Source organism: Gossypium hirsutum, chromosome A08 (assembly GCF_007990345.1).
Source record: "Gossypium hirsutum isolate 1008001.06 chromosome A08, Gossypium_hirsutum_v2.1, whole genome shotgun sequence".
Classification (NCBI taxonomy): Eukaryota; Viridiplantae; Streptophyta; class Magnoliopsida; order Malvales; family Malvaceae; genus Gossypium; species Gossypium hirsutum.
The window spans coordinates 2,481,437-2,505,078 of NC_053431.1; the positions used below are offsets into that span (position 1 = coordinate 2,481,437).

A 23,642-nucleotide genomic window follows, 5' to 3' on the forward strand; every position below is an offset into this window, starting at 1 on the left:
CTATCATATTTTGTTCACTTCAATTTTTTTCTCTCAATTTAATCATTCTAAATAAGTTAATTATGCAAATTAGTCACGATCGTTAATTTTTTTTCATTTTATTTTAATGGATTGTTGATGTGGCACATTAGCACATTGAGTATCTGACACTTGGTATTTTTCTTGACTTTTGACTAAAGTTTCGAGACCTCTCTATAAAGTTTAGGGGAAAAGTTTTGGACTAATTATAAGAAGGTCCTTAAACTTTAGCCAAAAGTCAACAAAAAAATGTCACACATCAGACACTCAATGTACTAATGTCCCACATTAACAATCCGTTAAAAGAAAACGGAAATTTTAATGGCAATGGCTAATTTGCATAATTATCTTATTTAGAGTGATTAAATTGGAAAAAAAATTGAAGTTATCAAGATAGAACAAATCCTATATTAGAGAGACCATGGGTGTAGTTTACCAATTATGTAATATATAAAAACAATATAATATAATATATTATAAACATATAAAATAGATTGAGCCGAACTCAAGCCTTGAATGTTGGAGTTTGAGTCCAACCCATAATTTAAATGAGCTAAAATCTTTAGGCCAACCCCATCTTTTGGACTTAATAGTTTTATCCGATCCCTTTCAAATTTCGAGCAAGCCTTCAAGTTTAAGCAGGCAACTTCTCCCTTGAACAGGTCTGTTTGAAAGTTCATACAATTGTTTATAGGCATAATGACTTTTTAGACCCTTTAACTTTACAAAAAAAAGTAATTTTAGCCATTTCATTTAATTTTTCGCCTCTTATAACCCTTGAATTTGCATTTTTGTCAAATCACCCCAAAATGGATAGAAAAATTAGCATTTGTTAACATTGCTAACGTAGCATATATGTGGATTATCATGTGCATGCCATATTAGCAATTAATGAATTTTTAAAAAATTTAAAAAATATTTTTTTATTTTTTATACTTTTTAAGTAATTTTAATGATTTTTAATATAATTTTTTGAAATTTATAAATTTTAAAAATCATTTAAATGTTGACATGTCATCATGTGGCAGTCCACATGTATGCCACATTCTAAAGTTAAGTATTTCATCCATTTTGGAGTGATTTGACAAATAAGACATATTTAGGGGCTAAAAAAGGCGATAATTTGAATAGAGAGCTAAAATATTTTTTTTTGTAAAATTTGAGAGCCAAATAATTCGTCATGTCTTGTTTAAAATATTTGTGTTCAAGATTATTAACACTATATTGGTGGACATATTTTTTTTTATTCTAATACTAGTACTTATCGACATCAATAAATTTTGGTATATCGTTTTTCACAATTTTTATTTTTAGAGTAATATATTTATTTATGGCCTAATTTTTTTATTTTTAATAAAATACTAGTCCTATGGATACTTACTGAGTAAAAATTATAAATAATTAGTTTTATATATATATCATAAATAATAAAATAAAATAAAATAATTAATAGATAAATATAGAAACAATGAGAAGTAAAATAAATGTATTTACCGGTTTTTAGGAAAAAAAAATCTCAATGTTTCCTATTAAATAAAAAGAAAATAAATGTGACATTAAAGAAGAAAAAGAGAAGAAAAAGTAAGAAAAAAATTTGTAAATATTTTAAATTTAATTAATTTAATAAGAGATATTTCAATATTGCCCTTTTTAATTATATGTAAAAATTGCATTATTGGCCACTTTAAATATTAATAATTCAGTTTCAACCATTTTAATATAAATATTTTTTAACTTTGGCCCTTCCAAAAATTTTTAACTTCATTTCGACCCTCCAATACAAAGTTCCTTGCTTTACCACTGTATTGTATTGGCTTCATTTAGTAATTTCAACAACCCAATTCGAGTACTCACCGTAATGTAATCGATTCTGCATCGATTTTAATTGCACTTGTCGATGCATACTGTTCAAGTAGTAAAACAAAACACCCAACTGATCTCTATTCCACACCAATGAGGATTTCGGCTTGTGTCGGTCACACCGGCCCATTCTGTCAAATTTTGACTACACCGTCAGGAACATTGTGCATGATCAACTGACGCATAAATATTTTACATCTGAAATTTATTTAATATCATTCATTTGATATTTGTAAATATTAATTATATATATTAATTATTTTTTAAATATCGATAAATTTAAAACGATACAGCAAAACAGATCGATATGATAGGCACTGATTCTTATAAAAAACAATGTAGCCATCAATAGAATACTAACTACCTTAACTCAACCTCTTACATTACCTTTCAAATATTAATAATCTTTTTTTTACTAAGTTTCATTAATAATTAACCTAAATAAATATTGAAATATTCAAAAAGAAATTATTACTCATATTTGCCCTCATTTATCTTACATAGCATACTTTAAAGAACAACACTTTGATTTTCCTGCAAAATGTAGCTAGCCTTGTTTGTAGTCAATTACAGTTGGAGGTGCTCGTGTGCCGGGTTGAGACGGGTTCAAGCCGAGCCTAAGTACGAGAATAACATACTTTATGTTTGTCCAAACTCGACCTGATCCAAAACATGGGCAAAAAATTTTGCCCAAACTCGTCTATATTTGCAAAAGACTAACCTAATTCTATTTTAGGCTCGTCCATATTATTTTTTAAAGTATTTATATTATATTATTTTAATATTTAATAATTTTATACCTTTTTTATTTATTGAAAATTTTTATATAGTAATCTTAATATTATTTTAATGTTTATATTAGAGTAATATTTTGTATTTAGTATAGGTTTTTTTAATGTGTCATAAATTGCATAATATAAAATATTATAAACTTATAAATGGGTCGAGCCGGATCTTAAATGTTCAAGCTTGAGTCTAACTCATATTTTAATTGAACCTAATTTTTTTCTCAAATCTATTTTTTTGATATAATATTTTTACTCAAACCTTATCAAATTTGGAGTGACATTTAGGTTTGAATGGGTAATCCAGTCGGTCTAATTAGTGCTAGCTATATAAAAGAATACCTGTATTAAAAAAAAGATAAAATAATAAAAGTATGAAAAGAAGAAGAAGAAGAAGAAATCCACGTATAAAAGGAACGAGACTTAAACGCTATTGCTTCTCCCTCGTACAACCATTCGGAAAGAATGCTCTTTTTCAATTGCCAGATTTCTTGGAATTTAAATTTCTGTTTTTAATTTATATATATATATATTCATTTCAAAAATATTTCTCTTTTGAAATCTGATTTTGAATGATTAATATCAGCCATGATTTCTTCAAGCAAGTTCAAAGCCGTTGATTTTTACAGGTTCGTAGATCGCATTCTTTCTTTTAAAAGTTTACGATGATTGATGCGAATTAATTTAAGTTTGAAATTTTTTTATGGATCTAAGCATTTTATAAGGTTTGAAAGTTCTTTTTTATTTATTTATGTACTGGAAAATGAAAGCTACCTGCTAGCTTCGGTTTATTATCCGTTTCAATGAATTTGATGAATTCTTGTTTGGTTGCTAAGACTTCGTTAGTAATGTGACGTATGAGCTGAAATTCTTCGTTCAAAGATATTGAGGTTTATCTCTCTGATTAAGTTTTTTGAGAGCTTAAATTTCAAATTCAAAATAGTGTAATTTGTGTAATAAAATATACGTAAATATAACATTTATGTTTACCTTTTAAATTCATTAATATATACATTAAGCAATGAATTCAAAATTTAACCTTAATTTATACATGCATTTCAAATTTCAATTTCACGTTGAGGTTACCAATTATAGCATAAGTCATCTGCTGAAATTCTTGGTTAAAATTCCTTTTCTTAAAGTTTTTTTTGTTTTTGTTTTTTGTTTTTTTTCAAGGATATCTATTGTATGGTTAAGTAAATGTTAAGTGTCGTGGTAGTATGATTTTCATCAATTATTATTTTCTTTTTCTGCAGGAAATTCCCTAGAGATTTGACAGAGGCATCGGTATCGAGTGCATGCACTACACAAAAACAGACTTTTAGCGGCGTTTTTAGTGGCGTTTGAATAAAAAACGCCGCTAAAAATCAATCATTAGCGGCGCTATATAAAAAACGCCGCTAAAGATCGAGTATTAGCGGCGCTTTTCTAAAAACGCCACTAAAAATGAGCATTAGCGGCGTTTTACAAAAAGCGCCGCAAAAACCTAAACCTAACGTCGTCGTTTTCGTGAGTTTTTAGCGATTTAGCGGCGTTTTTTAAGAAGCGCCGCTAATGCTCTAGTCTTTAGCGGCGTTTTTGATGAAGCGCCACTAATGCTCTGGTCTTTAGCGGCGTTTTTGAAGAAGCGCCGCTAAATCTCTGGTCTTTAGCGGCGTTTTTTAAGAAGCGCCGCTAAAGCTCTGGTCTTTAGGGGCGTTTTTTAAGAAGCGCCGCTAAAAGCATTTTATCTTAATTGGTTTATTTATATTAAATGAAATTCAATTTATTTCTAATTGAATATTTAAAATCTTCAGAAAAATAATGACAGATAGAAATAATTTGAAATAAAACACATGGAAAAATTAAAATACTATTATTTAAAATAATTTTAAAGTTTTTTGGGTACATGATTACTAATTGTTTTTTAGTTTATATATTAAAAATTTTCTTATATAATCGTAAAAGAAATAGTATTAATTTTAAAATATTGAATTAATTATCACTATAGTTTAGGGTTTTTAGTTTAGGGAGTATGGGTTTAGAGATTATGGTTTAAGGGTTGGGATTTAAGGTTTAGGGGTTAGAGGGTTAAGGCTTTAGGGGTTAGACGTGTTAGGGGTTAAAAGTTAGGGATTTGGGGGTCTGGTTAGAGTTTTGGGTTTAGATTAATTATTTTTTTAATTTATATTTTAAATATGTTCTTATATAATTGTAAAAGAGATAATAATAAATTTGTTTAGGGTTTTTAGTTAGGGTATATGATTAATTTAAGATTTAAGGCCGATTTAGGAGTTTATATTTTAATGTTTAGGGAGTATGGATTTAGGGATTATGGATTAGCGTTTATGGTTTAAGGGTTGGGATTTAAGGTTTAGAGGTCAGGGGTTTAGGGATTAGATGTTAGGGTTTAAGAGTTAGAGATTTAAGGTTTAGGAATTCGGGGTCAGGTTAAGGTTTTGAGTTTAGATTATTTATTTTTTAATTTATATTTTAAATATGTTCTTATATAATTGTAAAAGAGATAATAATAAATCAAATATATTGAAATTATGAGTATATAGTTTAAATTATTTAAGAGATATATAATAGATAGACTTTATATGTATTGAATGGTTAATTTAGGGTTTAAGGTTAAGGTTTACTTGAAATTTGTTAAATGATAAAATTTTATACAATTAATTAATGCTTTTATATTTAAAAAAAATTAATCTAAACCATTTGATATATTTAAATATTAGTTTAAATAGAATTAATAAATAAGTTAAAAAAAGTAATAGATTGATATGGATATTTAAGTATAATTATTTATTTGGAGAGGACCAAATTATAAGAAAAAATACAAAAATAAAAATGATATGGATATATAGTTAATTATTTAATTTGGATAATTCTAACTTAATAATTAATTACAACCATTTTATTATTTGTTTTCTTATTAAAATATACAATATTTATTTTGAAAGTACTTGGTTTTTTTTATTTTTATAAAAATTAATTTATAAAAAAAATTTAGCATAACAAAACTGGAAAATTGATTTTAGCATTAAATAAGGTTTAGGGGTTAGTAGTTAGGGGTTAGGGGTTAGATGTTAGAGGTTAAGAGTTAGTGATTTAGGGTTTAGATATTCGGGGTTGGGTTAAGGTTTAGATTAATTAGTATTTTTTAATTTATATATCAATTAAGTTCTTATATAATTGTAAAATAGGGGTTAGGGGTTTAGAGTTTTTGTTTTATGATTTAGGGTTTAGGAGATAGGGGTTAGGGGTTTAGAGTTTCTATTTTACGATTTAGGGTTTAGGATTAATTGGTGTTTTTTAATTTATATATTTAAATATTAGATTTAAAAAATAATGATAAATAAATAAATAAAAGTAAAATAATAGTAATTATATTTTAGTTAGTATTAATAGTAATTATATTGATAAATAAATAAAAGCAAAATAATAGTAATTATATTTTAGTTAGAAAAAAATATATCTAATAAAATGGAGATTAGATTGGAAAATAATAATTTGAAATCATGATTAACGTTTCAATCTTTAATAGAAATTTGATATTTGAGAGAGTGATTGCTTACATTGGATAATTCTAACTTAATAATTAATTACAGTTATTTTATTATTTGTTTTCTTATTAAAATATAAAATATTTATTTTGAGAGTACTTAGTTTTTTTTATTTTATAAAAAATCAATTTATAAATAATAATAATAAATGTTTTATAAAATTACTTAACTAATAATTTTTAGCTGATAAAATAAAAAAATTTTAACAGAACAAAATGACGGCGTTTTATTCAAAATGAAATAATTTTTTGTGGCGTTTTTAGAAAAACGCCGCAAAAGATTAGCAATAGCGGCGTTTTTTTTAAAAACGCCACAAAAAATATTTCACAGATTATTTTTGTCGAATGGTACAAAAGATAAAAAATAGCGGCGTTTTTATGAAAAACGCCGCAAAAACTAATTAAAATCCCGCCCAATTCCGAAAAAATTATTTTGGTTACCCGCTCATTACTCCTCTTCTTCTCATCTCCGTGCGCCCCCCAAATAAAAGATTGTACTTAATTCTTTTTACCTTTTTATCTCAAAATTTGCCCCCAACTTTCCCATTTCCAGCAACACCAAGTCAATACACCTACGCCAATCACCCTTCTTTTTCCTTTTCATTTCACTGCACTGAATTCACTCACCATCGCTACTCCTTTTCTCTCAATCTGTTAAGGTTTCTTTTAATTTTAGGCTTTCAAGGGAATGTATAGTTTCCTTTTAATTTTACTGGTGATTTCTATGGCGACGGAAACCCTAGATGGCAAGAAACCGGAGGAAGAGGAGGTGAAAGAGAAGACTGAAACTTCCCATTGAATAAGAAATCAGTAGAAGGAAAAAGAAATCAGATCCTTCTGAATAAGAAGAAGAAAAATCAGTACTTTCTTTCCATTGAAGAACAAGAAGTGAAAGAGGATATCAAGGGAAAATGTCAAGAGAAAAACTAAAAAGAGCCGCACTTCCTCCTGTTCAATAGGTGTTCTTTTTTATTTCTATTGCTTTCAGTATATATTTTTTTGAGATTATTTTCAGTGAAAGAAAAAATTTGGAAATAACCGATCATTTTTTTCGTGGAAAACTAGAAAAAAAAACAAATTAAATGCAAGCCTATAGCTATATGCCATTCAGACAATCTAAAACGAACTGCTGAAATCTCTTCTGCAAATTATCCTGCTCGAGAGTATGGTTGGTTTTTATCTAAGTTATATTTCTACATTTTCTGTAATTGTTCTAGGTGATAGTGGGTATGTTTTATTTTATTTTATTTTTGCAGTCTTGATTTGTTTGCAAACCAGAATATATTTTGTAGTTTTATTTTAATGCAAGAGTAGAAAAATGCAGTTTTCTATGATTATTAATATGATCTTTTGTCATATGTTCTTCAGAACAAGATATTACACAGCCGGATTGAAGCTATACATATTCAGTTTGCTGAGAAAGACCGTGGTTCTGCACTTGCTGAAAGTTCTATTCCAGATTCACATGGTGATTCTGGTTTGCAGAATGTCATCAATTACCTCCGACGGACAAAACAAATAGTATTGTTTTAAGCTGGAAAGGTTGGTTTTCTTTTTAAAGGAAAGTTGATTCTCCCTTACTTCTTAGATTTCCAGAACTGTGCTGTGTTCTGTTTCTTTATGTGTGTTTGGTTTATTAACAAATCTGGTTTTTTTGGGTGTTCAATTTTACTGATGAAAAATAAATATTCCTCAAATTATTGCTTGTCATTTTCTTTTATTTTCTTTTTTTTTCATACTGGGTATTCAACTTTAATAATAAAAGAATGGAATTTAAGGGTAGTCAAGAGAAGATTTTAAGTTTCGTTCTTGGGAATTTTGACTCTTTTATTTTTTTCTTTTGTCCTTTTGTTTTCTCATGTGTTCTCTGAAAATTTGAATTTCTGTCTGAATTATAGTTGAAACCATTTACTTCTGCATTTAAAATGGTTTCTACTTTAATAATACTGAAAAATTAATAATTTTATTAGATGATTTAAAATATGTAGTGTCGGGTTTTCTAGATTATTGATTAAGTTGTATGTTTGTCGGCAGACTGGTCAAGCTATGGCAAGTGCTCTCAATGTTGTACAAACATCTCATTCGTATGGGGATTTAATGCTTCTAATGAAACATGCTGAACTGCAACAAGTGTGTGCTTCTCTTGGTGGTTTTTTAACTACGTTTTTAAGTGATAAAACTTATGTTAACTTTGTGAGGAATCGGGTCTCGTAACACGTGATTCATCTGAATATCTATTTGTTCTAGTGTTAATAATTCTTTTAACATTTTAACTTATCATAGATGCTATGTTTTGATTTAGCATTCTTGTTTATCATGTAAAGAAATTGTCTGGAATTTTAATAGCAAAAATTGGAATTTTTTTATTGTTGTCTATGTTTTACTTGTGAATTGTGATTGCAATGGTTTACCTTCCTTTGGTGTAAAATCTACTTGGCCAATTGGAATGTTCAATGATTTATTTAGCCCTTGTACTCAGCAATATTACTTCTAATTGTACTGCAACACATCTATATGCCCATTTCTTACCTGTAATCATGTTGCATATGCTCTGGCTTTTTAAATCGTGAATCATGATTAATGAAAATGAGATGGATAGCTGATGCCTTTCCTGATTTTCAGGTTTGACAAGGAACTGAACAAGTAAGTTGCTATTAAAGTTATTGATTTAGAAGAATCGTAAGTGGATACCTTTGTTATATTTTCCTTGATTTATTCCTCATTAAAGTGTCTTGTAGCAGGTGCTTGCTATGAGCAGCAAAGTATGAATGAATGTGATTATCAACTTTACAAATATACATAGTAAAGTTTAAAGTATGAATCGAATTGCTATGAGCAGCAAATTTAGCGATAAAACAAAGTCACACCAAATTGCTATGAGCAGCAAAGAAAATTTTTTTAATTGCAGAAAACCAACTTCCCTTCTTTCCCATACTGCCAGAAAATTTAGGGACCGCACGACTTGTGGTTGATTTCGATAGGTGGTGGACTGGTGAGGAATCTGTGAATGTTCCCTATTTTCATTTAAGGACCGCCAAGGAAATTCTGAAACTAAAAGCTGATTGATCGGATGTGTATGCCGGCTTTCATCAACTACTTTCGAAGGCCTTACTAGGAATTGAAGTGGTGTGCAAAGAGATTGCTTCTTCCGATCTGATTTTTCGATATAAATACTGGACAAAGTATGGATATTTTACTGCTGTTAGTAAAATAGGATTCTCTTCTTAGGATCTTAGTTTCTTCACTTGTATTAGACTCAACAATGGCTTGAATTGCATTGGTGTTGATTTTACTAAAATTTCGAGGTTTACAATTTTTAATTTTTATTAATTATTTATATTTTCTCACTTTTATTAATTTTTATTATTATTTAAACTTTCTTTATTTGCCTTCTTTTATCATTTTCATAGAAAATTTAATTTAAATAAATTTTTTATTTATCCTTAAAAGTATATTTAAAGTTCAAATTAAAAAAATAAAACATAATATAATATTTATCATAAAAATAAATATTATTTAATTAAAATAATTTTTTTGCATGATATGTTTTTAGCGGCGTTTTTGCGAGAAGCGTCGCTAAAGGTTTGTTCTATAGCGGCGTTTGAGATAAAAAGCGTCGCTAAAGATCATAGTCTTTAGCGGCATTTGTGGGAAAGCGCCGCTAAAGAACATGGTCTTTAGCGGCGATTATGGGAAAAGCGCCGCTAAAGAACATGGTCTTTAGCGGCGTTTGTGGGAGAAGCGCCGCAAAAGTTAGCGACGTGTTCAATAGCGGCATTCACAAGCGCCGCAAATACTTTTAGTGGCGCTAAAAAGCGCCGCTAAAGGCCTAAAAAAGCGCCGCTAAAAGCCTATTTTGGTGTAGTGATGGTTGTCCATTGCAACTGCATTGGCTATGATATTTTTATTTGGAATGGTAGGCAGCTTTTCTGTTCTTCAACTTCGATTTGATTTGACGTGGTTGGTGTGTAGAGTTGATTTTTTTTATCCAAACAACATTTATCTGACATATTTTTATCTCAGTAGTCGTTGCCATTCCCCTTAATTATAATTTGCGATATATATTTTGCAGGAACTGAATAAATATTTAACAGTCAGCACCTCGACATCTATTATTATTGACAATAGTTCTGATGGGGACTTTTTACGCATTGATTTTAACATCAGGTGCATTCATTTTCTGTACATTGAATTCATCTGATGTTCTCATTAGGTTGGAAAGCCTCTATGTAGTTAAAGTCTTTAGGTTTATGTGGCAGTGTCCTAGCATACAGTCTTGATCTTGGGTCTTGAAGTAACAGCTGCTGTTGGCTTTTTTCCCCCAATTTCCTTTATGGATGCATCATCTTTATCTCATTTATTAAAGATAATAGGAATAAGTTGAGGTAATCTTTGTCCTGTGAGAGTTAGCCTTGTACTTTGACAGGCATCATCATGTTGCCTGTCATGGTTGTTTGTCCGGTCTTGTTTAAAAAGTTAAAAAATGAAGAAGAAAGAATAGGTTGAGTATATCTATTAGTGTATATATATACACTATATGTGAATGTACATGTACATGGATGATTCCTGGCTGAACTGTGATAATAGCTGTTTATTGCTACTATATCAAAGGTCCAAGTGAACTTCACGTCAAATTAGAAGCAGAGGGATTTTTACTTTGCAGATCGAACAGGTGGTTATATAAATTTTTATTTCTTTGTATATATACTTTTATAGACAGTGTACTGGGCAGTAGTGGCTTGAAAAGTATTGAATTTCAGGTGTTGAGAACATGACGATACTTAAGTTTCCGCTTGATCTCATATTTGGTGTCAATTTAGCTTAGCAAGAAAAGACTGTTGTATTATTCTTGCTTGATTAGCAAATAAACGATAAGATTACATCATATTGTGGTTCCAGGGGGTACTTTTTGCTGCTTTTGAGAGTTCTAGACAGATTTTTGGTAACCGTTGGCTTTATGTTGCTACGTGCCAATTAACCATGCATGCATATTTGAACATGACTAAATTGATTTTCTTCAAAGCTGTCATAGGTTGCTACGGTTTCAGTGATCTTAATATGTATGTTTATTTCTTCAATATCCTTTAACATTTTTCAAGCTTTATTTTTAATGATAGATAATTAGGTTGGCTGACAATTCTTTTTGATCTCCAGTTTTCCAGCTGTTTCATGTGAATTTGCATCTGTTGACGTGAGTGATGCCTTGGGAACTGTAAGAATCTATCATCAGATGTGTTTCTTCTGCTTAACTTTATTGAAAAGGATAACTTATGCTCCTGTTTATCACTAAATCTTATAAGAGATGTATTGGAACCCACCCATTGTTTGAAAAGTCAAAAAGGGTGGGCACCGAAAGTAGAAAGTAAAATTGGTTGGCAAGTTGGGTTAAAAGTTGACATGGGATAATTGCAATTTTGGTCCCTAATTGTATAGGGACATTGCAAGTTGATCCTTGAACCTCAACTATAAATAGGCCTAACCATTTCTTACTTTCTTCATCCCACACTTGCCATTCTCTACTTAAGGCAATTGTTCTCTCTCCCTATTTGTAAACTTTCACTTGTATTTTTGGAGTGAAATATATTTGGTAGTGCCCGAGGACGTAGGCAAAATTTGCTGAACCTCGTTAAAATTCTAGTGTTCTTTATTTTTGTTCTGCATATTTTGCAAGTGTCATTGTAGTGATTTATTGTGCTATTAAATTACGATAGAGGGATATTCTGGCTAGGAAAGATCTGGTATGTAAGCGATCCTCGTGATCCACCTCTCTTTCCTGGGAATTGAACTTAGTGTGATTTTTCAGTACAATAATTTTACTCTTTCACACGCTTCCGCGCAACAATTGGTACCAGAGCCAGGTTCGTACTTGGGGAATACGACCGTTTACGGTACTATTCACGTATACGGCACTATTCACGTATACAGTACTATTCACGTATACGGCACTATTCACGTATACGGGACTGTTCACGTATACAGTAGTTGGGACTGAGGAGAAAAATGGCAGCAGCATCGTCATCAGCAAGGACTACTGTGACAAATGCAAAATTTGAAGTAGAGAAATTTGACGGTACCAATAATTTTGGTATGTGGCAGTGTGAGATCCTGGATGTCTTATGTCAGCAAGAGCTGGATATAGCCCTTGAAGAAAAACCTGACAAGATGGATGACAAGGAGTGGGCCAAGATCAATAGACAGGCGTGTGGTACAATCCGCCTATGTTTGGCCAAAGAGCAGAAGTACTCCGTCATGAGGGAGACATCAGCGAAGAAGCTGTGGGATACATTGGAAGAAAAGTTTCTAACGAAAAGTCTTGAAAATAGGCTTTATATGAAAAAGAAACTTTTTCGGTTCACGTATGCACCCGGTATGTCGATGAATGACCATGTGAACTCATTCAATAAAATTTTAGCAGACTTGCTAAATTTGGATGAGAAATTTGAAGATGAAGACAATGCATTATTGTTGTTGAATTCCCTTCCTGATGAATATGATCATCTTACCACCACATTGCTTCATGGGAAAGATTCAATCACATTTGATGCAGTCTGTAGTGCGTTGTATAGATCTGAGACTCGAAAGAAAGATAAAAGAGATCACAGAGATACAACTGCAGAAGTCTTAACAGTAAGAGGTCGTTCACACAGCAGCAAACCTGGTAGAAGGGGTAAGTCCAAAGGGAGACCCGCCAAAGATGAATGTGCCTTTTGTGGTGAGAAAGGGCATTGGAAAAAGAATTGTCCTAAGCTACAAAAGGGCAAGGCTATTTCTAATGCATGTGTAGCGGAGCATGATGAGGAGTCAGACTTTAGCTTGGTTGGCATGGCAATGGCATGTCAAACGGATGAGTGGATTTTGGATTCAGGATGTACTTACCATATGTGTCCTAATAAGGACTGGTTTTCTAGTCTTAAAGAGCTAGAAGGTGGAATTGTTCTTATGGGCAATGATAGTGCTTGTAAGACAATGGGAGTGGGTACAGTCCAATTGAAGAATCACGACGGCTCAATCCAAGTCTTGACAGATGTTCGCTACGTACCCAGCCTGAAGAAAAATCTCATCTCATTAGGGGCCCTAGAATCTAAAGGGCTCACAATCACTTTGAGAGATGGATTACTAAAGGTAGTAGCTGGGGTATTGACGGTGATGAAAGGCACTAGAAGAAATAACTTGTACTATTTAAATGGAAGTACAGTTATTGGATCAACATCAACAGCTTCTGCGAAAGATGCAGATTCAGAGGCTACCAGGTTATGGCATAGGCGATTGGGACATGCTGGTGAAAAAGCTTTGCAGACTTTGGCGAAGCAAGGCTTGTTGAAAGGTGCAAATTCTTGCAAATTGGAATTCTGTGAACATTGTGTTCTGGGCAAGCAGACGAGGGTAAAATTTGGTTCAGCAATTCACAATACGAAAGGAATTCTGGACTATGTTCACAGTGATGTGTGGGGACCTACCAAAGTGGCTTCTTTGGGAGGTATGCACTATTTTGTCACTTTTCTTGATGATTATTCAAGAAAAGTATGGGTGTATCTAATGAAAAGAAAAAATGAAGTTTTGGATGCATTTCTGAAGTGGAAGAAGATGGTGGAGACTCAGACAGGTCGAAAGGTCAAACGACTTCGATCAGATAATGGTACTGAGTACAAAAATGATCCATTTCTACAAGTATGTCAAGATGAGGGCATTGTGCGACACTTCACTGTTCGAGATACACCACAGCAGAATGGGGTGGCAGAACGCATGAATCGGACTATACTAGAGAAAGTTCGATGTATGTTGTCCAATGCTGGATTGGGCAAGGAATTTTGGGCTGAGGCAGTTACATATGCGTGCCATCTAATTAACCGATTGCCATCAGCTGCAATAAATGGAAAAACTCCTATGGAGATATGGACTGGTAAACCTGCTACTGATTATGATTCTTTACATGTTTTTGGTTCCACTGCATATTATCATGTAAAAGAATCTAAGTTAGACCCAAGAGCAAAGAAAGCATTATTCATGGGTATAACTGGTGGTGTAAAAGGATACCGTCTCTGGTGTCCTGATACAAGGAATATTGTTTTCAGTAGAGATGTAACTTTTGATGAATCAACCATGATGAAGAACGAGGATTCACAAAAGGATGACAAAACCAGTAGTACTTTGCAGCAGGTGGAGTTTGAAAAGGTTAATGATGATCCAGCTAATATTGAAAGAACAAATGATGAAGAAGTTTCGACCCAAGAACTTCTACAGCAACAAGATTCAATTGCATATAGGAGGCCAAGAAGAGAGATTCGTAAGCCTGCTCGCTTTGATGATATGGTGGCCTATGCACTTCCAATTGCAGATGATGATGTTCCTTCCACTTACACAGAAGCAATAAGTAACTCTGATGGTGTAAAGTGGAAGCAAGCTATGAATGAAGAAATGCAGTCTCTTCATAAAAATAGGACTTGGGAGTTGGTGAGACTGCCCAAGGGAAAGAAGGCAATTGGATGCAAATGGGTATATGCAAAGAAGGAAGGATTTCCTGGTAAAAATGAAATTCGATACAAGGCTAGATTGGTAGCAAAGGGTTACGCTCAGAAAGAAGGAATAGACTACAATGAAGTGTTTTCTCCAGTTGTGAAGCATTCGTCTATTCGGATTTTGCTAGCCTTGGTTGCGCAATATGATCTTGAACTAGTTCAGCTTGATGTGAAGACAGCATTTTTACACGGTGATTTGGAAGAGGAAATCTATATGACTCAGCCTGATGGATTCAATGTTGCTGATAAAGAAAATTGGGTTTGCAAACTGACAAAGTCGCTTTATGGATTGAAACAATCTCCGAGGCAGTGGTACAAGCGATTTGATCAGTTCATGAAAGGGCAAAGGTACACAAGAAGTAAATTTGATCATTGCGTATATTTTCAGAAGCTACAAGAAGGAACTTTCATATACTTGCTCTTATATGTTGATGATATGCTGATAGCATCTAAGAGCAAAGTTGAGATTGAGAGATTGAAGACTCAACTCAATCTCGAGTTTGAGATGAAAGATCTAGGTGAAGCTAAGAAGATTCTTGGCATGGAAATATGTAGAGATAGAGCTCATGGCAGAGTTAGCTTGTCTCAGAAGCAGTATTTGAAGAAAGTACTACAGCAGTTTAGCATGAACGAGCAGACCAAACCTGTAAGTACCCCGTTGGCTTCTCATTTCAAGCTTTCTGCACAACTATCTCCTTCGACGAATACGGAACGAGAATACATGTTGCAAGTTCCGTATTCTAATGCAGTGGGTAGCTTGATGTATGCAATGGTGTGTACAAGACCCGACATTTCACAGGCAGTTAGTATAGTGAGCAGGTATATGCATAATCCTGGAAAAGGACATTGGCAAGCTGTGAAATGGATTCTACGGTATATTCAGAAGACCGTGGATGTTGGATTACTGTTCAAGCAGGATAATACACTTGGTAAAGGTGTTATTGGGTACGTTGATTCTGACTATGCCGGTGATTTGGACAAGCGAAGATCAACCACCGGTTATGTGTTTACACTTGCTGGAGGACCAATAAGTTGGAAGTCTACACTACAGTCTACAGTTGCATTGCCAACCACAGAAGCCGAGTACATGGCTGTAACAGAGGCTGTAAAGGAGGCTATTTGGTTACAAGGTATGGCTAAAACCTTGGGGTTGGTTCAGGAGCATATTAACGTGTATTGTGATAGTCAAAGTGCTATTCATTTAGCAAAGAATCAAGTCTATCATGCACGTACAAAACATATCGACGTACGATTCCATTTTGTGCGGGAAATTATTGAAGAGGGGAAAATTTGTCTTCAGAAGATCAAGACTGCAAATAATCCCGCGGATATGATGACCAAGGTGGTAACAGCAACCAAGTTCGAACATTGTTTGAACTTGATTAATATCCTGCAAGTTTAACAGTTGAAGAAGGCACTATCAAGTATTGTTGTCAAAGGCAGAAAGAATTGTGTAAAGATAAGATTATCCTAATCAAATCTTCAAGGTGGAGATTATTGGAACCCACCCATTGTTTGAAAAGTCAAAAAGGGTGGGCACCGAAAGTAGAAAGTAAAATTGGTTGGCAAGTTGGGTTAAAAGTTGGCATGGGATAATTGCAATTTTGGTCCCTAATTGTATAGGGACATTGCAAGTTGATCCTTGAACCTCAACAATAAATAAGCCTAACCATTTCTTACTTTCTTCATCCCACACTTGCCATTCTCTACTTAAGGCAATTGTTCTCTCTCCCTATTTGTAAACTTTCACTTGTATTTTTGGAGTGAAATATATTTGGTAGTGCCCGAGGACGTAGGCAAAATTTGCTGAACCTCGTTAAAATTCTAGTGTTCTTTATTTTTGTTCTGCATATTTTGCAAGTGTCATTGTAGTGATTTATTGTGCTATTAAATTACGATAGAGGGATATTCTGGCTAGGAAAGATCTGGTATGTAAGCGATCCTCGTGATCCACCTCTCTTTCCTGGGAATTGAACTTAGTGTGATTTTTCAGTACAATAATTTTACTCTTTCACACGCTTCCGCGCAACAAGATGGATCTTGCCCTTGCTCCAAAATGTTTTACCGGCTGGAAACTTAATAATGCACTTCAAAGTTCAAATGCCTGGCATAGATTATGTCTGGAAAATTTTGGATAAGCTATATTCTTGTTCCCTATATTTTTTTCGTAAATTTATATCGTAATATTTTTATGCTAAAGAAAACGAAATATACCACACGCCTATGCCTGAGTATTTTTTAAATATTTTCCTGTCAATATTTATATTCATACTCCATTCTTCAAGAGGCCTGAATGTTTTTCCTCGATGGCATTTTGACATATAAACTTCGGTCCATATGACTAAATTTGTGCTTTCTGTTTTCAGAACAGGTTGAATATAACAAAAACGATTCGAAAGTTTTCTATAGATCCACAATTAAGGCACAAGGCTATTGAGTTTCATTCAGAACCTGTTCCACACGTCAGTCAGCACGGAGATGAAGTTGATGATGAAGCTGTTGAGGGTTCCGTATCATTGAATAGTGATAGCTTTGCCAAACTTTCACAGGAGTAAGTTGAATACAAAATCGCAAGCCATTTAATTTATGTGTGTATATTCCCACTTTGGTGCTTTCTTTGTTAATTTCTAATCTTGGTAATACCTCTATCTACTTGCTTTTAATGTCTTTCTTGCAGGCATCCAATTTTGGTCGTCAATTTTTTTGCTCCTTGGTGCTATTGGAGCACTCGCCTGGTAATCCATGCATGATCTTTGTCTTGAAGTACTAGCTGAAAGCATTATTGTCTAGCTTTTCAGCTGTGTGTAGGAATCATTCATAACTAATTTTGTACAGGATGCTGATGTAGTTGCCATATCTTCTGTTTCAATTAACTAATGTTGTGATTATGTACTTTTATATTATGACCAGCTATATATTTTTTTTCCTTTTTTGATAAGTGAGTATTGTAATGACCCTCTATTATCCTCTCTGATGTAAGGTGTTTCTTAGTTTTTTGTTCTTGTGTTTCTTAGTTTTTTGTTCTTGTTCCTTTATAATGAGCATAGAGCTGTTCCTTTTTAGGATTTTGAGCTCGAGTGTCTTCTTAGCTTATTATAAGTTTCCTCAACAATGTTTCTTTGGTTTCAGAGATCATCGTGGGAGAAAGCTGCAAAGATAATTAAAGAAAGGTCTGAACAGGCGTATTTTTCTTTTTCCAAAAGAATTAGTGTGTACACAGTTTCTTGATTTAGCACAGAAATTTGCGCCCTTTGTTTTTACAGGTATGATCCAGACAAGGATGGACGTATTATTTTGGCAAAAGTTGATTGCACCGAAGCAGTTGACTTATGTAAGAGGTATTTTTTTTTGTTGTTTTGACACTTTTTGTCTTAGAATATGATTATATGTCATTATTTGACCACTAACTTGTGTTAGAGGTACCACTTCATTTATTTAAACAATACTGTTTTGCTTCTAATATAGAATTATTTCAAATGTTGTATTTTATCCATAGCTTTCCTACAAGTTTAATTTTTTTTTCTCTCTCTTGTTTTCTAATTACTGTGTGCTTCCTTGTTCTGTGTTCTTTTCATTACAGGCATCACGTTCAAGGGTATCCATCCATTCGCATTTTCCGAAAAGGCAGTGATTTGTGGTAAAAGATAATATTATTGTACATATCTTTGCTAGCCTTATGTCAATGACTTAATGTCCTGTTCCCGCTCCCCCCCCCCCGGTTCTGTCTTTTCTTACCGTTGCTTGTTACTCAACAAACTGTAAAGGATTCTTTCGGTAGAGGTACGAAACGTTACAATTTAGTAAAATAGATTTCATGGAGAAAGATTGGAGCAGTTTATGAAAAATAAGTAAGGTGACAGGCAGTGATGATGGAAGCAAATAAGAGGCTGAGAAAGATAAGAATTACATTGGTTATTGTAAATTGTAAAAAGAACGCTGTAGAAAGAATTTTGGAGTGTTAAGGTTGCTAAACAATTAAAAGAAATCTCCTAAATAAAATTTAAAATTTTGAATCTTCTATCTATAGCCTTTCCAAAATAGTTAACCCCAAAGAATGGTTATAAAACAAGTGACGGGAGGAATATAGGTTAATTCACAAGAACATGTTATAAATTATGAGTGATGAGAGTGAACGAAATCATGTTCATTTATTTGTAGTGTATAATGGGAGAGAAGTTATGAAGATAGTAGATATAATAGTAGTTTCATGGAAATTACACTTATATAACTCATTTTTGTAAAAAATTGCTATACTTGCAAACTTAATTGTAAGTGCATAGTTTGATCAATGAGGAAAGGAAGAGAAAAAGAGCACTTGTACTCTGGATAAGGGTTAAGGAGTAGAATTCATAACAGTATCTGTATATGAGCCTCAAGTCATACTCTCCAAAACATCTCATCGAGCAAGCCTTAAAATCTTACTAGCCAATTTTGCTTAGTTCCACAACTTTCTCCACATGCAGTGATTCTGTAAGGAATAATCGGACACCACTATTGCCAGAGGCATTAATAACCAAAAAGGAGTATATGAAGCTCGTATATGTCCTATTTTAACCTTCCACATTCATTTGACCACGAACTCTAGATTCTAGAAGATTATTTCTTCCTAGCTATTTAATGAGGCTGAACCTTCTGTATGCGGATTTTCCTTGCCTGACTTGTAAGTACTTTAGGGATGACGATGGACACCATGAACATGAATCTTATTATGGAGATCGTGATACAGACTCACTGGTTAAGGTACACCTAAAATTTGATTTAAAATGGCTATTTCCAATTACTGATCGGTTTCAGAAACCATATTAGATGAAGGTGCATGCATGAACCATTGCAATCGTCGTTTCTTCCAGGCAATGGAAGAACTGGTCTCACCTACTCCATTGGAGAACCAGAAGCCGGCTTTAGAGAAGAATAGACCAGCACCATTGACAGGAGGATGCAGAATTGAAGGATACGTGCGTGTGAAAAAGGTGATAATTACAATCCCAGATTAGATTCTGACAATTGGACTTATTTTACGTATTATTTGTCTGTCCAATCATTTATTTATTTCTTAAAAACTGAAAGCACTTGGTGTTGCAATATGCAGGTTCCTGGCAACCTTATCATTTCGTCTCGTTCAGGAGCCCATTCTTTTGACTCTTCTCAAATGAACATGTCTCATGTCATTGGCCATCTTTCCTTTGGTAAAATAATTTCACCCCGAGTACTAAGTGATGTGAAGCGACTAATACCGTATCTCGGTAGAAGCCACGACAAGTTGAACGGTCTATCATTCATTAATCACCAGGATTTAGACGCAAATGTTACAGTAAGTTCATTCTTTCATATGATACTTTCTGTTTCAATTGCGCGTTTTCCATTTTAAGTGCCAATGTGTTGACCGTGAATCTTCTTTTTATCTACCTTTTTCCACAAAGCAATCAATTGGTGGAGTAAGATACTAAGTGCATATTTAAACCACAATAACAATATTGTATTCTAAGAACTCGTTAGGAATCTATAATCTATAGCGTGACTCTTCAGCAGAAATTATGGCAATTGCCATTAGGAAAACTAGATACTCAATTGGGTAAATCGGGCTAATTTATATTAATTCAAATTAAATTTTATTTTGTTTAGTATCATATTTGGATCATTTTAAGTTTGAATTATTTCTAAATTTAAATATTTTCGAGTTTAAGTCATTTTGAATTTAGCTTAAGCCGTTAGAAAAACTAGATTAATCAATTGGGCAAATCGGGCCAATTTATATTAATCCAATTTGAGTTTTAATTTTTCCGGGTCATTTCATTTTGGTTAGTCTCATATTTGAATCATTTCAAGTTTGAGTGAATTTTAAATTCAAATCTTTTCAAGTTCAAATCGTTTTGAATTTAATTTTTTTTAGATTCAAGTCAACTAGGTTTGAGGTTTGAGTTTTTCGAATTTAGTCATGATAAGTCAGATATTTAATGTTCTAGTCCCCTCTTCTAATTCAGGTTATATGTTCATGTCTTTTAGGTTCAAAACGCTTTAGATTCAAGTTGTGTTAGATTTGGATCAAATTAGGGTTTGAAACAATTTGAGTTCGGATTAATTCAAGTTTAGATTAGACAAATTTAAATTGTTGACTTTTTAAAAATAAAATTGGATTGAATCAAATTTGTATTTTGATTGATTTGATTGAATTTTAGAATTAAATTAAAGACTTAGAATGAATAGATTTGAAAAAAACCTTGTAATATGGTGTAAAATCTGAAAGATAAGCCACAGGAACTAGAAGAAAACTCTTTAAACTTACAAGCATCACCATTCTTAATTACTTTTTTCAGATTGAACATTACCTTCAAGTAGTGAAAACAGAGGTGGTTACGGTCAAATCTTCTCATGAAAGTTCGTTAATCGAGCAATACGAGTACACAGCACACAGCAGTCTGGCACAAAGCGTAAACATGCCTGTTGCCAAATTTCATTTCTGGTTATCTCCAATGCAGGTAATTATTCTTCAAAACTGCTTAATTACATTTAACCAGGTTTTTACCTTCAATCCTTCTGGTTTTTTCTTTAGTTGGATAATTTTCTTTTAGTATAATAATAAATTTAATCCTCAACGTTTATATTTTTTTTTTGATTTTTATTCTTTTTTGAGTTAATTTTGACCTTTAATTTTTTATAAAAGAGTCAAATTATATTTTTTAATGATCTCTAAAATATTAATTTTTAATGTTATTGACTTGACAACTCGTATAACAGTTCAAGTGCACGTCATGGTTTCATCAACAAATAATTCAAAAATTATAAAAATCAAAATTTAGGTACATAAAATGTTTATAAAAATTCAAAATAAATTAGTATGAAGTACTCGTGGAGTATTACCTAAGTTGCTGTGTTTAAAAATTTAACATTTTAGTTGTATTCTTGTTAAAAAACATCATTTCAACTCTTTTTTTAAAAGATTAATGATCAAATTCGACTCTTTTTAAAAAATTGAATGTCAAATTTAACTCAAAAAAATTAAAACTAAATTTAAAAAAAAAAGAAGAAGAAGCAAAATTTGACATATTCCTTTCCTTTTTGTTACACAGGTTTTAATAACCGAAAACCCAAAATCATTGTCACACTTTCTCACCAATGTTTGCGCTATAATTGGAGGTGTTTTCACGGTTAGTATCTTACAGTCTTTCTTGGATCATTTTCGGAATCTTTTATTTGATTCATCTATTATACTCTAGTTTAAAATTTAGATTATCTATTTTATAATATTAATAGTTTATCTAAACAATTAATATCATTAACTAATTCAATTAAAATATAAATTTATATTTTTTCTTAATAACAATAAATCTTTTTTAGTAGGATGATTTAAAAGGACCTTTTTTAGAAAAGAAAACTTGTATTATTATTTTAATCAAAATAGTTAATGGCAATGTTTTTAGAACCAGATCAGTAGTCGACTAATCAAGTTATTGGTTCGACAGTCCGACTAAAATATTAACTTTTTTTTTAAAATTCAATTCAATTGATTCGTACCAGTTTTTAATTCAAACAGTTTAATGTCATTTTTTGAACTGATACATTGATTGATTTTTAGTCTAACTAACTGTTCCGGTCCGATTCAAATATCATTAATTATTGATATTAATTATTTGAATTAACTAATGACATTATAAAAATAAAGTAACAAATTATTTGAGAATTATTTAATCTATTATTCTAGATAAATCTCAATTTGAAGTCTAGCTTGGGTTTTAGTGAACTATAGAGATTGAAGTTGAGCATGAACATCAAGCTGGTTTTTTAATAGGTAAACGAGTTTCATCCAGCCTGTTTGAGGGAGGTCGATTTTTATCTGAACCAAGTTTAAGCTTTAAAAATGAAATTAAATTAAATTTAAGTCAAGTTTAAATTTCTAGTGAAATTTTAGTTGAGCTAGACTCAATTACAACCTTAACTCTAGTGTTCATAAATCTTCTCCACGGATTGCAGGTTGCTGGGATTTTGGATTCAATCTTATACAATACAATAAGGCTGATGAAAAAAATGGAGATAGGCAAAAACATTTGACAGGCAAGCAAAAAAAGAGAGACAATTTTGTTACTATGTAAAGATTTGTAACGAGTGATGAGGATGATTTTATGGAAAAACACAGTTGAAATGTAACCATTTTAGCTTCTGCTTGTTTACTGGGAAAATATTGTTCATTCTTACTTTTGCCTTCAAGTTCATTGATTTGCTGGGAAATCAACCCCAACCGTAATCCATGTATGGTTTTTTACTGAGAAAATATTGTTGATTCTTACCTTTTTCTTTTTCTTCAAGTTCATTGATTTGCTGGGAAATCAACCCGAAGGTACAATTCTTATCCTCGAACAAGTTTTTTCTCAAAATTGAAAATTTAATTTGATTAATTTTAACTCATATTCAACATTTCTGAGCAACAATCCGAATTCGTATAACTCAAATTCTTGAATCTATAGTAATTTAATTCCAAATTGTCTTGAATAGAAAATTGATATGAATTTTAAATGATTTGAATTCGAAACAATTCAAATCCGGAAAAATTTAAATAATTTAGAATGATATAAATTTAAAGTAATCGGAATTTGAAACAATTCGATCTCATAATAACTTAACTTAAAAAATATGATTTGAAACTCAAAATAATTATAACTCAAAGCGATTCAAATCCAGAATTATTCCTTAAATCGAAATAAACAGAAACTTTAAATTTTAAGTTTGAATTGTTTCATATTTAAATCATTTCAAGTTCGAATTATTTTAATTCAAATTATTTAAATCTTTTTTAAAATTATTTCAAATTTGAAATATTTCAAATATAAATCACTCTATATAAATATTTTGAATTTGATTAATTATATCATCAATTAAATTAAATTAGATTCAAAATTTATATTAATAATATTTTTTTGGTGG

The 23,642-nt window shown here is 31.9% G+C and overlaps 1 protein-coding gene and 1 long non-coding RNA gene across 3 annotated transcripts; both read left to right on the forward strand.

The window, feature by feature from the left end:
* The first annotated feature begins 6,673 nt into the window (after positions 1 to 6,673).
* LOC107926125 (uncharacterized) lies at positions 6,674 to 9,530 on the forward strand. Of its 2 annotated transcripts, XR_001692153.2 has the most exons (4): positions 6,674 to 7,169; positions 7,579 to 7,752; positions 8,245 to 8,340; positions 8,833 to 9,530. It is a non-coding gene; the product is annotated as an uncharacterized lncRNA (long non-coding RNA). The 2 variants fall into 2 exon arrangements; XR_001692154.2 differs by lacking the exon at positions 8,245 to 8,340 and having other exon boundaries at positions 6,675 to 7,169.
* A 746-nt stretch (positions 9,531 to 10,276) lies between these two features.
* On the forward strand, positions 10,277 to 23,007 carry LOC107926124 (protein disulfide-isomerase 5-3; the record flags this gene model as incomplete). The annotated part of the gene is made up of 13 exons (XM_041074668.1): positions 10,277 to 10,377; positions 11,365 to 11,422; positions 17,093 to 17,277; positions 17,404 to 17,461; positions 17,856 to 17,896; positions 17,990 to 18,064; positions 18,307 to 18,363; positions 19,400 to 19,466; positions 19,577 to 19,696; positions 19,816 to 20,037; positions 21,041 to 21,202; positions 21,794 to 21,871; positions 22,695 to 23,007. Coding segments are annotated over 13 exons (1,302 nt in total), but the record flags the coding sequence as incomplete, so codon positions are not given.
* Positions 23,008 to 23,642: the final 635 nt, after the last annotated feature.